The sequence below is a fragment of the Stenella coeruleoalba genome (genome assembly GCF_951394435.1).
Source record: "Stenella coeruleoalba genome assembly, chromosome: 7".
In the NCBI taxonomy this organism is placed as follows: domain Eukaryota; kingdom Metazoa; phylum Chordata; class Mammalia; order Artiodactyla; family Delphinidae; genus Stenella; species Stenella coeruleoalba.
The window spans coordinates 58,787,702-58,804,044 of NC_137153.1; the positions used below are offsets into that span (position 1 = coordinate 58,787,702).

Here is a 16,343-nt window from a genome sequence, read left to right on the forward strand (position 1 = left end):
ACCTTGCTAGTCAAAGCATGCTTTTTAGACCACCACCAGAAAGCTTCTAGAAATACAGAATATTGCAGTCCTCATCTCCTCCCAGGACCAGAATCTGCATTTTAACAAAATCCACCGTTATGCATATTAACGTTTGAAAGCAAATAAGGAGTGAAGATGAGAGGAGGGGAGGAGGGTGGTGGTGCCCTGGTGTATAAACGAATTTTGACATTACAATATTATTGTTATTTATCTTTAGAAATAACTACAAAGATTACTCACTGGAGTCCAGACTACACTTCAGAATTCAGGCAGCTCTTCACCTCTGGAAAAAACCGTCCTCAGATTGATCAGAACATGAAGGATGGAATTTCCTTTCAATTAGTACCGGCATCTGCTATAGATTAGACCTTGTATTAAAGTGGAAAAATGATCTTGTGAATGTGAGACAAAAAACTAATTTTACTGTCAATATTTTCTATCATCTGTGTGGTTTACTATTGGTCTACATAAATGGGTTTTTTTTCCTATGGAATGATGTTCAATAATATCTAGAAAACTCTTATATTCTGCATCTTCAAAAAGAATTTCATATCCGATTTGAATTGGAGAGTGAAAAGTCTTTTAAAGGACTCACAGGTACAGTAAAGTATAATTAGATTATTTATTTTTTTAATGTGGAAATGAATATTGTGTAAGTAGCAAATGGCTTACAACCTAAGCATTTTTAGCATGTCGGTCAGTTAAACTTCAGAGATATTTTGTTGCCTAGCATTTAAGTTTCAGAGGGGAAATAAGAATCACCTACATTCAAAATAGCTCAATAACTTTCCGAAAACTCCTGAAAAAGACAGGCAATGGTGTGAACCGGACAGGTAATGTAGGTAATAGGTTGAAAGACCTGTATCTAGAAAAGGTGATGAAATGTTATTGTTTCTTATTCTTCATGTAAGTTACAGGTGGTGACAGTTTTGAGAGACTATCCTGTGTTTTGTTTTGTTTTGTTTTTTGCGGTACGTGGGCCTCTCACTGTTGTGGCCTCTCCTGTTGCGGAGCACAGGCTCCGGAGGCACAGGCTCAGCGGCCATGGCTCACGGGCCCAGCCACTCCGCGGCATGTGGGATCTTCCCACACCGGGGCACAAACCCACATCCCCTGCATCGGCAGGCGGACTCTCAACTACTGTGCCACCAGGGAAGCCCTATCCTGTTTTTGAATGTACTTAAGTCTGTTATTATTATAACAAAATTCAAAAAAATTCCATATATCTAAAGGGAAAAAAAGTTATATTTTAGAAAATTTCCTTAATCTTAACAATGAGCACCTAAAATATATACGTTGACTATTTTTCCTATAAAGTTCCTGCTGCTTTCAATGATATGTAAAATAATAATTTTTACACTTGTAATGTTGGTGTGTAAGGTCTAATCTGCTCATTTCTCTAGCACTGTGATGGTTCCTTGTAAATATCTGGACTGTACTTAGTCCTTTAATTTGCAAACACAATCAGGGCATGGAGTGGAAGAGAGCCAGCTCTGTGTGGTCCTGGCTCTGCTGTCGGCAGTTACCGGGGTGACCTTTAGGGAGTTCTGTGCTCTCTCCATCACCATATTTTCCTCACCTGTGAAATGGAAAAAGAACAGATGAATTTCAAGGTCTCTTTTAGTTTTATAACTGTGGGTCTGAGGCTGAGATATTTATTTTCAGCAAACAATGTTAAAATGTTTAATCTAGATCATTCCCACTTAGTGTGTGTTTTATTTTACAATCATCACTGCCCTCCCCAGCCCCTCAGCTCTCCAATATGTATGTGCAGTGGCTGAGGACAAGACTGCATCCAGAGTGACAAAAAACAGTTCATGAATTGATGAATCAGGGTTTTGTCTTATTTCTATTTTGAAGAATAACTTGTCATGGAAGCCTCTGCAGTTTAACAAAAACAGTCCAGATTGGCAGTCAGGAGCCGAGTTCTATTAGTTAATAATATTTCCTCTATGTGGAGCAAGTCATTGACCCTCTCTGGCACTCAGTTTCCCTGGTGGGGATAGCAACACAGAGCTTGGTGCTCGTGAGGGCTCTATTAGATACTGCATATGATAGCTTTTTGTAAACTGAAAGGCTGCATGAATATGAGTTGTTGTAACAGTTACGGTTTTTATGTATGTATTACAGTATCAAAACAAAAGTATTGGCTTGAGTCTGTGGTCTCTGATATAAAATGAAAGTGTGGAGATTCAGACAAGTTTAAATTTATTTGAAGTGTTTGGCACTGACATGAGCTCACATTGTGAATTTGCTCCTTGCTGTTTATTCCCTGCTATATGAGCCTGTATGCAGCAGGTATTTGGTCTTGTTTTCTTTAAGGTACTAATTCTTGGCCAATACTGAGGATGTTTTTCCAGTGGAAAATGATGAATACAATTCAACTCGGAGTTCCACCCCTTCAGATAATATTGGTGGTAGATTCATCATGTGTTATTAATAGGAATTATATAATTTTACATTAGGACCAAATAAAAGAGAAAATAACTGTCATTACAACTAGTAAGGGAAAATCTGCTCAAAAATTTCTTTGAATATTACTTGGGAAAAAAAGTCTCCAAAGTTCTTAGAAGAGTTTTGGTAGCATTATTATTATTTTTTTTAATAATAAAAAAAACGGTCATATTGCTTTTGTGAGAAGCTACAAGTCAGAGCAAAAGTGAGTAAAAAATGCACTTTCTGGTATGAAATGGAAACGATTTAAGGTAATGGTAGTTATTTTTGTTTTATTTTGACTCTGCATTACCAAAACAAATATAAAAATTCATATCTCCCATTAAGATTTTTCCTTTATTTGTTATTTCGTTTGTATTTTCATTTTCTTTTCTTTTATAGTTACCTGATAATCTATCCAATGGATTTTTAAATGTTGTAATGTCATTTATTTATTTACTGTTAAACATCTTTATTGGAATATAATTGCTTTACAATGGTATGTTAGTTTCTGCTTTATAAGAAAGTGAATCAGCTATACATATAAATATATCCCCATATCTCCTCCCGCTTGCGTCTCCTTCCCACCCTCCCTATCTTACCCCTCTAGGTGGTCACAAAGCATCTCCCTGTGCTACGCGGCTGCTTCCCACTAGCTAGCTATTTTACATTTGGTAGTGTATATATGTCCATGCCACTCTCTCACTTTGTCCCAGCTAACCCTTCCCCCTCCCCGTGTCCTCAAGTCCATTCTCTATGTCTTTATTCCTGTCCTACCCCTAGGTTCTTCAGAACTATTTTTTTTAGGTTCCATATATATGTGTTAGCATACGGTATTTGTTTTTCTGTTTCTGACTTACTTTACTCTATATGACAGACTCTAGGTCCATCCACCTCACTACAAATAACTCAATTTCATTTCTTTTTATGGCTGAGTAATATTCCATTGTATATATGTGTCACAGCTTCTTTATCCATTCATCTGTTGATGGACACTTAGGTTGCATCCATGTCCTGGCTATTGTAAATAGAGCTGCCATGAACACTGTGGTACATGTCTCTTATTGAATTATGGTTTTCTCAGGGTATATGGCCAGTAGTGGGATTGCTGGGTCGTATGCTAGTTCTATTTTTAGTTTTTTAAAGAAACCTCCATACAGTTCTACATAGTGGCTATATCAATTTACCTTCCCACCAAGAGTGCAAGAGGGTTCACTTTTCTCCACACCCTCTTCAGCATTTATTGTTAGTAGTTTTTTTGTACGCGGGCCTCTCACTACTGTGGCTTCTCCCGCTGCGGAGCACAGGCTCCGGGGGCCCAGCCGCTCCGCGGCACGTGGGATCCCCCCGAACGGGGCACGAACCTGTGTCCCCTGCATCGGCAGGCGGACTCCCAACCACTGTGCCACCAGGGAAGCCCGTTAGTAGTTTTTTTTTTTTTTTTAGTAGTTTTTTTGATGATAGCCATTCTGACTGGTGTGAGTTGATACCTCATTGTAGGTTTTTTTTTTTTTTTTTTTTTTGCGATATGCGAGCCTCTCACTGTTGTGGTCTCTCCCATTGTGGAGCACAGGCTCCGGAGGCACAGGCTCAGCGGCCATGGCTCATGGGCCCAGCCGCTCCGCGGCATGTGGGATCTTCCCGGACCGGGGCACGAACCCGTGTCCCCTGCATCAGCAGGCGGACTCTCAACCACTGCGCCACCAGCGAAGCCCCCCCTCGTTGTAGTTTTGATTTGCATTTCTCTAATGATTAGTGATGCTGAGCATTCTTTCATGTGTCTGTTGGCTATCTGTATATCTTCTTTGGAGAAATGTCTATTTAGGTCTTCTGCCCATTTTTGGATTGGGTTGTTTGTTTTTTTCATATTGAGCTGCATGAGCTGCTTGTAAATTTTGGAGATTAATCCTTTGTCAGTTGCTTCATTTGCAAATATTTTCTTCCATTCTGAGGGTTGTCTTTTCATCTTGTTTATGGTTTCCTTTGCTGTGCAAAAGCTTTAAAGTTTCATTATGTTCCATTTGTTGATTTTTGTTTTTCCATTTCTCTAGGAGGTGGGTCTTGCTGTGATTTATGTCATAGAGTGTTCTGCCTATGTTTTCCTCTACGAGTTTGATACTGTCTGGCCTTACATTTAGGTCTTTAATCCATTTTGACTTTATTTTTGTGTATGGTCTTAGGGAGTGTTCTAATTTCATTCTTTTACATGTAGCTGTCTAGTTTTCCCAGCACCACTTATTGAAGAGGCTGTCTTTTCTCCATTGTATATTCTTGCCTCCTTTATCAAAAAATAAGGTGACCATATGTGCGTGGGTTTATCTCTGGGCTTTCTATCCTGTTCCATTGATTTATATTTCTGTTTTTGCACCAGTACCATACTATCTTGATTACTGTAGCTTTGTAGTAGAGTCTGAAGTCAGGGAGCCTGATTCCTCCAGCTCAGTTTTCTTTCTCAAGATTGCTTTGGCTATTAAGGGTCTTTTGTGTTTCCATACATACTGTGAAATATTTTGTTCTAGTTCTGTGAAAAATGCCATTGGTAATTTGATAGGGATTGCATTGAATCTGTAGATTGCTTTGAGTCGTTTAGTCATTTTCACAATGTTGATTCTTCCAATCCAAGAACATGGTATATCTCTCCATCTGTTTGTATCATCTTTAATTTCTTTCATCAGTGTCTTATAGTTTTCGGCATGCAGGTCTTTTGTCTCCTTAAGTAGGTTTATTCCTAGGTATTTTATTCTTTTTGTTGCAGTGGTAAATGGGAGTGTTTTCTTAATTTCACTTTCAGATTTTTCATCATTAGTGTGTAGGAATGAAAGAGATTTCTGAGCATTAATTTTGTATCCTGCTACTTTACCAAATTCATTGATTAGCTCATGTAGTTTTCTGGTAGCGTCCTTAGGATTCTCTATGTACAGTGTCATGTCATCTGCAAACAGTGACAACTTTACTTCTTTGTTTCCAATTTGGATTCCTTTTATTTCTTTTTCTTCTCTGATTGCTGTGGCTAAAACTTCCAAAACTATGTTGAATAATAGTGGTGAGAGTGGGCAACCTTGTCTTGTTCCTGATCTTAGTGGAAATGGTTTCAGTTTTTCACCATTGAGAACAATGTTGGCTGTGGGTTTGTCATATATGGCCTTTATTATGTTGAGGTAAGTTCCCTCTATGCCTACTTTCTGGAGGGTTTTTTATCACAAATGGGTGTTGAATTTTGTCAAAAGCTTTTTCTGCATCTACTGAGTTGATCATATGGTTTTTATCCTTCAGTTTGTTAATATGGTGTATCACATTGATTGATTCACATATATTGAAGAATCCTTGCATTCCTGGGATAAACCCCACTTGATCATGGTGTATGATCCTTTTAATGTGCTGTTGGATTCTGTTTGCTAGTATTTTGTTGAAGATTTTTGCATCTTTGTTCATCAGTGATATTGGCCTGTAGTTTTCTTTCTTTGTGACATCTTTGTCTTGTGTTGGTATCAGGGTGATGGTCGCTTCATAGAATGAATTTGGGAGTATTTCTCCCTCTACAGTTTTTTGGATGAGTTTGAGAAGGACTGGTGTTAGCTCTTCTCTAAATGTTTGATAGAATTTGCCTGTGAAGCCACCTGGTCCTGGACTTTTGTTTGTTGGAAGATTTTTAATTACAGTTTCAATTTCATTACTTGTGATAGGTCTGTTTATATTTTCTAATTCTTCCTGGTTCACTCTTGGAAAATTGTACCTTTCCAAGAATTTGTCCATTTCTTCATGGTTGTCCATTTTATTGGCATATAGTTGCTTGTAGTAATCTCTCATGATCCTTTGTATTTCTGCAGTGTCAGTTGTTACCTCTCCTTTTTCATTTCTAATTCTATTGATTTGAGTCTTCCGTTTTTTTTCTTGATGAGTCTAGCTAATGGTTTATCAATTTTGTTTATTTCCTCAAGGAACCAGGTTTTAGTTTTATTGATCTTTGCTATTGTTTCCTTCATTTCTTTTTCATTTATTTCTGATCTGATCTTTATGAGTTCTTTCCTTTGGCTAACTTTGGGGTTTTTTTGTTCTTATTTCTCTAATTGCTTTAGGTGTAAGGTTAGGTTGTTTATTTGAGATGTTTCTTGTTTCTTGAGGTAGGACTGTATTGCTATAGACTTCCCTCTAAGAACTGCTTTTACTGCATCCCATAGGTTTTGGGTTGTTGTGTTTTCATTGTCATTTGTTTCTAGGTATTTTTTGATTTCCTCTTTGGTTTCTTCAGTGATCTCTTGGTTATTTACTAGTGTATTGTTTAGCCTCCATGTGTTTGTATTTTTTACAGACTTTTTCTTGCTCTTGATATCTAGTCTCATAGTGTTGTGGTCGGAAAAGATACTTGATACGATTTCAATTTTCTTAAATGTACCAAAGCTTGATGTGTGACCCAAGATATGATCTATCCTGGAGAATGTTCCATGAGCACTTGAGAAGAACGTGTATTCTGTTGTTTTGGGATGGAATGTCCTATAAATATCAGTTAAGTCCATCTTGTGTAACGTATCATTTAAAGCTTGTGTTTCCTTATTTATTTCCATTTTGGTTGATCTGTCCATTGGTGAAAATGGGGTGTTAAAATCCCCTACTATGATTGTGTTACTGTTAATTTCCCCTTTTGTGGCTGTTAGCATTTGCCTTATGTATTGAGATGCTCCTACGTTGGGTGCATAAATATTTACAATTGTTATATCTTCTTCTTGGATTGATCCCTTGATCATTATGTATTGTCCTTCTTTGTCTCTTGTAGTAGTCTTTATTTTAAAGTCTATTTTGTCTGGTATGAGAATTGCTACTCCAGCTTTCTTTTGATTTCCATTTGCATGGAATATCTTTTCCCATCCCTAGGTCTGAAATGGGTCTTATGTAGACCACATATATATGGGTCTTGTTTTTGTATCCATTCAGCCAGGCTATATCTTTTGGTTGCAGCATTTAATCCATTTAAGGTAATTATCGATATGTATGTTCCTATTACCATTTTCTCAATTGTTTTGGGTTTGTTATTGTTGGTCTTTTCCTTCTCTTGTGTTTCCTGCCTAGAGAAGTTCCTTTAGCATTTGTTGTAAAGCTGGCTTGGTCGTGCTGATTTCTCGTAGCTTTTGCTTGTCTGTAAAGGTTTTAATTTCTCTGTTGAATCTGAATGAGATCCTTGCTGGGTAGAGTAATCTTGGTTGTAGGTTTTTGCCTTTCATCACTTTAAATATGTCCTGCCACTCCCTTCTGGCTTGCAGAGTTTCTGCTGAAAGATCAGCTGTTGACCTTATGGGGATTCCCTTGTATGTTATTTGTTGTTTTTCCCTTGCTGCTTTTAATATTTTTTTTTGTATTTGATTTTTGATAGTTTGATTAATATGTGTCTTGGTGTGTTTCTCCTTGGATTTATCCTGAATGGGACTCTCTGTGCTTCCTGGACTTGATTAACTATTTCCTTTCCCATATTGGGGAAGTTTTCAACTATAATCTCTTCATATATTTTCTCAGTCCCTTTCTTTTTCTCTTCTTCTTCTGGGACCCCTATAATTCGAATGTTGGTGCATTTAATGTTGTCCCAGCGGTCTATGAAACTGTCCTCAATTCTTTTCATTCTTTTTTCTTTATTCTGCTCTGCAGTAGTTATTTCTACTATTTTATCTTGCAGTTCACTTATCCATTCTTCTGCCTCAGTTATTCTGCTATTGTTTCCTTCTAGAGAATTTTTAATTTCATTTATTGTGTTGTTCATCATTGTTTGTTTCATCTTTAGTTCTTCTAGGTCCTTGTTAAATGTTTCTTGCATTTTGTCTATTTTATTTCCAAGACTTTGGATCATCTTTACTATCATTATGCTGAATTCTTTTTCAGGTAGACTATTTCCTCTTCATTTGTTAGGTCTGGTGGGTTTTTCCCTTGTTCCTTCATCTGCTGTGTGTTTCTCTGTCTTCTCATTTTGCTTCACTTACTGTGTTTGGGGTCTCCTTTTCACAGCCTGCATGTTTGTACTTCCCGTTGTGTTTGGTGTCTGCCCCCAGTGGCTATGTTTGGTTCAGTGGGTTGTGTATGCTTCCTGGTGGAGGGGACTGGTGCCTGTGTTCTGGAGGATGAGTCTGTATCTTGTCTTTCTTGTGGGCAGGACTGCGTCTGGTGGTGTGTTTTGGGGTGTCTGTGACCTTATTATGATTTTAGGCAGCCTCTCTGCCAATGGGTGGGGTTGTTTTCCTGTCTTGCTAGTTGTTTTTGGCATAGGGTGTCCAGCACTGTAGCTTGCTGGTCGTTGAGTGGAGCTGGGTCTTAGCGTTGAGATGGAGATCTCTGGGAGGGCTTTCGCCTTTAATATTACATGGAGCCGGTATGTCTCTGGTGAACCAATGTCCAGAATTCTGCTCTCCTACCTCAGAGGCAGAGGCCTGACTCACGGCCGGAGCACCAAGACCCTGTCAGCCACATGGCTTAGAACTAGGAAAGGCAGAAAAAAAGAAAGAAAGAGGGCTTCCCTGGTGGCGCAGTGGTTGAGAGTCCGCCTGCCGATGCAGGGGACACGGGTTTGTGCCCCGGTCTGGGAGGATCCCACGTGTCGCGGAGCGGCTGGGCCTGTGGGCCATGGCCGCTGAGCCTGCGTGTCCGGAGCCTGTGCTCCGCAACGGGAGAGGCCGCAACAGTGAGAGGCCCACATACCAAAAAAATAAAAAAATTAAAAAAAAAATAAAGTAAAAAATAAAGTAAAATAAGGTTATTAAAATAAAAAATAATTATTAAAAAATTAAAAAGTAATAACAAAGAAAGAATGAAGAGAGCAACCAAAAAATAAATAAGTAAATAAAACACGGATAGGCAGAACCCTTGGACAAATGGTAAAAGTAAAGGTATACAGAGAAAATCACACAAAGAAGCATACACATACACACTCACAAAAAGAGAAAAAGGAATAAAATATATCGTTGCTCTGAAAGCCCACCGCCTCAATTTTGGGATGATTCATTGTCTATTCAGGTATTCCACAGGTGCAGGGTTCATCAGGTTGATTGTGGAGATTTAATCTGCTGCTCCTGAGGCTGCTGGGAGAGATTTCCCTTTCTCTTCTTTGTTCGCACAGCTCCTGGGGTTCAGCTGTGGATTTGGCCCCACCTCTGCATGTAGGTCGCCTGAGGACATCTGTACCCGCTCAGACAGGACAGGGTTAAAGGAGCAGCTGATTCGGGGGCTCTGGCTCACTCAGGCCAGGGGTGGGAGGGGTACGGAGTGTGGGGCGGGCCTGCGGCAGCAGAGGCCACCATGATGTTGCAACAGCCTGAGGCGCGCCTTGTGTTCTCCCGGGGATCCCAGGACCCTGGCAGTGGCAGGCTGTACAGGCTCCCAGGAGGGAGGTGTGGATAGTGACCTGTGTTCGCACACAGGCTTCTAGGTGGCTGCAAAAAAACCTTAGCGTCTCCTGCCCGTCTCTGGAGTCCACGGTGTTGGCGCGGCTCGCGCCGTCTCTGGAGCTCGTTTAGGCGGCGCTCTTAATCCCCTCTCCTCACGCACCAGGAAACAAAGAGGCAAGAAAAAGTCTCTTGCCTCTTCAGCAGGTCCAGACTTTTTCCCGGACTCCCTCCCGGCTAGCTGTGGCGCGCTAGCCCCTTCAGGCTGTGTTCACGCCGCCAACCCCAGTCCTCTCCCTGCGCTCCAACCGAAGCCCGAGCCTCAGCTCCCACCCCCGCCCGCCCCGGCAGGTGAGCAGACAAGCCTCTCGGGCTGGTGAGTGCCGGTCGGCCCCGATCCTCTGTGCGGGAATCTCTGCGCTTTGCCCTCCGCACCCCTGTTGCTGCGCTCTCCTCAGCGGCTCCGAAGCTTCCGCCACGCCACCCGCAGTTTCCGCCCGCGACGCGGCTTCCTGGTGTGTAGAAACCTTTCCTCCTTCACGGCTCCCTCCCACTAGTGCAGGTCCCGTCCCTGTTCTTTTGTCTCTGTTTTTCCTTTTGCCCTACCCAGGTACGTGGGGAGTTTCTTGCCTTTTGGGAGGTCTGAGGTCTTCTGCCAGCGTTCAGTAGGTGTTCTGTAGGCGTTGTTTTACATGGAGTTGTATTTCTGATGTATTTGTGGAGAGGAAGGTGATCTCCACGTCTCCTTCCTCCGCCATCTTGAAGGTCTCCTCCTAAATGTTGTAATATCATTAATGCTACAAATATTCATCTGTTTCCTGCCATGTTCAAGATACCATGGCAGCACTAGTTTATTGTGACATCAGCTAATATTGCATTTTTAGAGTTATTTTGTGATTCAGGGTGTTCTGTGAAGAATGAGTACTGAAGTGACAATGTTTTATCTGCTGTTTTGAGGGGCATATGTGAAGGGGTTGGTCTGCCAATATATCTGACAGTTTGTGCAATTTGTGTAGTTCTTGGTATAATTACCTTTCTTTTTTTGCGGTACGCAGGCCTCTCACTGTTGTGGCCTCTCCCGTTGCGGAGCACAGGCTCCGGACGCGCAGGCTCGGCGGCCATGGCTCACGGGCCCAGCTGCTCCGCGGCATGTGGGATCCTCCCGGACCGGGGCACGAGCCCGTGTCCCCTGCATCGGCAGGCGGACTCTAAACCACTGCGCCACCAGGGAAGCCCTAATTACCTCTTTTTTAAATGAAGAGCCAGAGTTCTGATTGGTTCTGTGTAAACTTAAGACTCAAGTAGAGGTTAAGCTTTGTGGTATTGGTGACAAAGAAGGCATGATTTCCACTTGACAGTTAATGGAAGATTAGCTATATCAGCTCTTATATGAACTTATATCTTAATATTTCTGTGCTTCTCCTGGATATAAGAACATCCCACGTTATATAGGAAAAGAAAGTTCATTGATGTTATGTCTTTACTACAAGTGAGTAGAAGCTATAGGGAGGTAAATTGCAGATTAATCAGCATCAAAGATTTTTAATCATTGAAACAATATAAGAGTATAACCATTTCTTTTGCAAAGGAGTAAGTTTAGCAGAGCTATGTGACTATCATTCTTACCTGGCCTGGAAACGTTACAGTTGAACTTTGAGGTCACTGTGAGTCTTTGATCAGGTTTCCAAATCAGTGGGATGTGTGTAAAGAAGAAAGTTACCACCTTTCAAAGAAAAGTGAGCTTTTCTTCTTTTGAAACTGCTTTTAGAGGTAGTTACATTGTGTTAGCCACTAATAGCCCCTTTTATTAATACTCATTATGATTTCACTTCTCATCCATTCCTTTAAAGTGAATCTATCGACGTTTTCGAATAGAGATTTTTCTTCCTTTGGACGTTAAAACTAATTATTTTGAAAAGGTCTTTGTGATCAACGGGAAAAATTTCTGGCATTATTCTGATTAATTCTTCATTATTTTTTTCATATTACTCTTTTTTCCCTAGTTATTTAATCCACATTTATAAGTCATAAATTCTAATGCCTTTAATTAAAATGAGTCAATGAAGACTCCAGTGGTTCTGATGCCCTAAGATTTTGTGATTCATAGGGCATGGAATGGATCTTGGAAATCTTTTTTTTTTTTTTTTTGGCTGTACCACATGGCCTGTGGGATCTAAGTTCCCGGATCAGGGATTGAACCCACGCCCCTGCATTGGAAGGTGGAGTCTTAACCACTGGACAGCCGGGTAAGTCCTTGGAAAATTATGTCATCCTCCCCAACTGCTAAACAGTGTTGTTTCTCCTTCAGTCCTGCTCTGTCCAGTATGATAGCCACTGGCCACATGTGGCTATAGAGAACTTGAAACATGGCTAGTGGCACATGTTGGAATGATGCTGAGAGTCAGGGAACATTCATTTCTATATGCCTCCCAATGTCATGCTTCCTGGAGTTCTGGCTTTTACTTGCTGCCTACTGTGATCACCTAATCACCACAGTTGCATTGTCAATCATGGTTCAAATATATATCTCTGAGGTTTGCTTTTTCTGTTTAAGTTCCCATAAACTTTTGTTTGATCATGTTTATTCTGCAGATATCATTGATCATTGGCATGTTTGAACATTATTATTCTCCCCCCACAGCTCCTTATATACTAGACTTGAGAGATCTTATTTTTAAGATTATTATTTAAATCTGATTTTACAGACATTCCTCACTTTTTGAGATGTAACAGCACAAACTCTTAGAGTTGTAGAGGAAGTGACTCTCACCTTTGAGATGTTAGTAGATTTTATGATTAAAATATTTTTTAAGATGAACATTATTCTGAAAATGTGGGTGACCTTTTCAATCCCTTTATATTATCAATGTTTCATCATTGACTCAGCTAGGCCAGTATCGTCTTTAAAGATTTTTAGGCACTAGTTACCCACTTAGAGAATAATTTGGCAGATGGTTTATTTGAAGTTATATATTTATCTTTTGCTGCCTATTATTGATATTTTAATGTATATGATACCTAAGTGATATGCATACATATAATTGACATATTTTAAACGTCTAGACATTTCTTGATCTGACACATAGATAGGTCAATAGGTAGGTAGATAGAAAACAGCTTACAAATATTAAATAGACAATGCTTTATATTGTTCTCTCAGAAGGAGCGCAGGGTTTTCTCACATTTCCCATCCCCCAGACCAATTATTTACATATTTTTTCTTTATGTAATTAGATTGCTTGTTGTGAAACCCTGTTTCTGCTTCTCATTGTCGGTAGTTTTGTCCTTACATCCCTTAGATTTAGTTACCTCAGAATGTAGAACTTGAAATGTGATGAAAGGTACACACCAGAATTTAGCATGGGGGAAATATCTTCTATGCTGAGCAATTGCTGTCTGACCGTGATGATGTTAAAGTCCATTCCAGTCTGTTTATAACTTCATAACCACAAAAAGAAGTGATGCAGGGACTATTTAGTAGATTGAGAAGGCTGAGTGGATTCTTGGCCTGGTCCATCTCTGAAGGACTGTGTGGATCTAGCTTCAAAGGAAGTTCAACCCTCATTCTGTCCAGTTTACAGATGTGTAAATTACGCTGTAGTAATACTATAACACGGCTCTGCATGGGCAAATCAAAGCAGCCACCTCACTGTTATTTGCTAATAAAAAATGCATACCAGTGCCTACAGATTGGATATTTAATAGGAAAACTCAAGGTACTTTAATACCTTCATTAAGTAAAACTTTGTTGCATATTAGTATACAATATACCTTGTATGTTAATCCAATAGTTCTTAGACACACATAATTTAAATGACTAATATAAGGGATGCTGGTATATCTCAGTGGGAGCTTTTGTTTTATTGCTACTTAATATATTTTAGTAAATTAGTTTTAATTATTGGTAGTCTGTGTAGTATCATTTAGGGGAAAAAAAGTTGGTCTCAGTGTAACAGAACTGAACGCCAGAGAAATTGGATAAAATGAACGTGTTAAAGAATATTGCTTATTTCAGTTTTAAAGGAATTCTATTATTTTGAAATGCCGGAAGGTCTTCCGCATTTTGAAGGGATGACACTTCCTGCTTTGGAGTCATACAGATGTTTTAATTCATTCTTATCTTTATTGGAGCTAAGTGTCCAGGTGGCAAATTTGGGTATAGTAAATGAGTTTAAAATTTTTTCATTAGTTACTCCATTTTTTTCCAGAAGTGATTTTATTCTTCATAGTAGACAACTGCTTTCTATATAGTGCTTTAAGAAAATAATTTACATGAAAAGAGAGATTATGGCAAGCATTATAAATCTTAGGCTATTAATTTAATGGCTTAAGAAAACAGTACCGTTGGGTTCTGTGTAACTAAGATTTGCAGAAGGAGAACACATGTATTTCACTGATGTGTGCTGTTCAGAAAAATTGCTTAATTCTCAACAATATGTTGCATTCTCATGCTATGTTAGGGGAAAATTTTATAACTAAGTAGTTTATTATTTTTTCCTTTGCTAACTGCTGCCATCCAAACACCTGAACGAATACCAGCTGATTCATTTATATACTTGTGTTTTAAAATATTTATTTGCAGATGTTCATAGAACTCTCGAATTTTTGATGTAAGTTGCTAAATCATATGTAAAGGCAAAATATATATTTAATAAGTGAGAAGTATTATTTTATTACTGAGATTTATTTCCAAAGCAAATTTATTTTGTAGGTACTTCACTTGGTAAATTTTTCTTTGCCTTAAAACACACAAACCTGTCTAGTGATCTGGTCACCTAAAAACCCTTCATGTTACCTTAACATGTAGAGGGATTTTAGTTACAGGCCATAGCGTTTTGCAAATCAATGTATAGTTTCCTGTTGAATCATAAAATCTACCTGTATATAGTTTATAATTTATTGTTTTATTAGTAAACATTTTCAGCATTTTATCTCACTTTTTCTCTTCTCATTACATTTGATCTTCCCTGTTCCCAGCGGTCACAGTTTTAAAGAGCAAAATGTTTTTAGAAATTGAAGATGTGTGAGTTCTAAGTAAGATAAACGTGTTTAGTAGCATCCATCTGCTGATCAAGTAGGCATTGGATCTGGTACTAGAAAGTGAAATAGATTGTAGCTATAAAAGCATTTTATCAATATAAGTCTAGAAGGAAGAAGAAAACTGTGAACTTCTGGTATTTTTAATATCAAAACTGTGTTCCCAAATGAGTATTCGTTTGCTGATTTTGTGTTAAAATGTTATCATCTATGATGTGTAAGCTCATGCTGATATGAGATCTAAATTTTCAACATGAAGACATCAGTTCCTGTAGCCTGTTTTTAACATTATGACATTTTTGAAAACAGATGTCATCTTAAAAATTGTATTTTTAAGTGCAAATAAATCATCCCAACTTAAAAGTCAGTGTTTTTTTAGTATTACAGAATACTCTGTGTTATTAGATGCATGTTTAGGTTGCTGGATATTCTTGGAATTCTATATTTTCATATTGCTACACTGGTTTACCTACAGCGTGCATTTGAATTGTTATTTAAATAAATCACACTTGATGGAATTACAGTCTTCTGGTTGTTCTACATATGAAAGATGTACATAACGCCTGTTTTGCTGATAATTAATTGTAATGTGATGTACACTTGAATGTTTGTTTCTTGGTAAGACTTTCTTTTTTTATATAGATTTTTATTGGAGTATAATTGCTTCACAATACCGTGTTAGTTTCTGTTGCACAACAAAGTGAATCAGCCATATGTCCCCATATCCCCTCCCTCTTGAGCCTCCCTCCCATCCCCCCATCCCACCCCTCTAGGTCATTGCAAAGCACCAAGCTGATCTCCCTGTGCTGTGTGGCTGCTTCCCACCAGACAACTATTTTACATTCAGTAGTGTATATAGGTTGATGCTACTCTCACTTTGCCCCAGCTTCCCCCTGCCACCCCAAGTCCTCAAGTCCATTCTCTATGTCTACCTCTTTATTCCTGCCCTGCAACTAGGTTCATCAGTACCATTTTTTTTCCTTTTAGATTCCATATATACGTGTTAGCATACGGTATTTGTTTTTCTGACTTACTTCACTCTGTATGACAGACTCTAGGTCCATCCACCTTACTACAAAGAACTCAATTTCGTTTCTTTTAATGGCTGAGTAATAGTCCATCGTATATATGTGCCACATCTTCTTTATCCATTCATCTGTTGATGGGCACTTAGGTTGCTTCCATGTCCTGGCAGTTGTAAATAGTGCTGCAGTGAACATTGTGGTGCATGTCTCTTTTTCAATTATGGTTTTCTCAGGGTATATGCCCAGTAGTGGTATTGCTGGGTCATATGGTAGTTCTGTTTTTAGTTTTTTGAGGAAACTCCATACTGTTTTCCATAGGGGTTGTATCAATTTACATTCCCACCAACAGTGCAGGAGGGTTCCCTTTTCACCACACCCTTTCCAGCATTTATTGTTTGTAGACTTTTTGATAATGGCCATTCTCACTAGCGTGCAATGATACCTCGTAGTTTTGATTTGCATTTCTCCA

General features: G+C 39.0%; 1 protein-coding gene across 3 annotated transcripts in view; it reads left to right on the plus strand.

Annotated features, from left to right (window-relative positions):
• TTC39B (tetratricopeptide repeat domain 39B) overlaps nucleotides 1-2,830 on the plus strand; it is a 136,872-nt gene extending 134,042 nt beyond the window's left edge. For all 3 annotated transcript variants that reach the window (XM_079926358.1, XM_079926357.1, XM_079926355.1), the window contains one exon: nucleotides 239-2,830. In XM_079926358.1, coding sequence (XP_079782484.1) covers nucleotides 239-329 — 91 coding nt within the window. In that variant the 3' untranslated portion in view covers nucleotides 330-2,830. The remainder of the gene's footprint in view (nucleotides 1-238) is intronic.
• The last annotated feature ends 13,513 nt before the right edge of the window (nucleotides 2,831-16,343 follow it).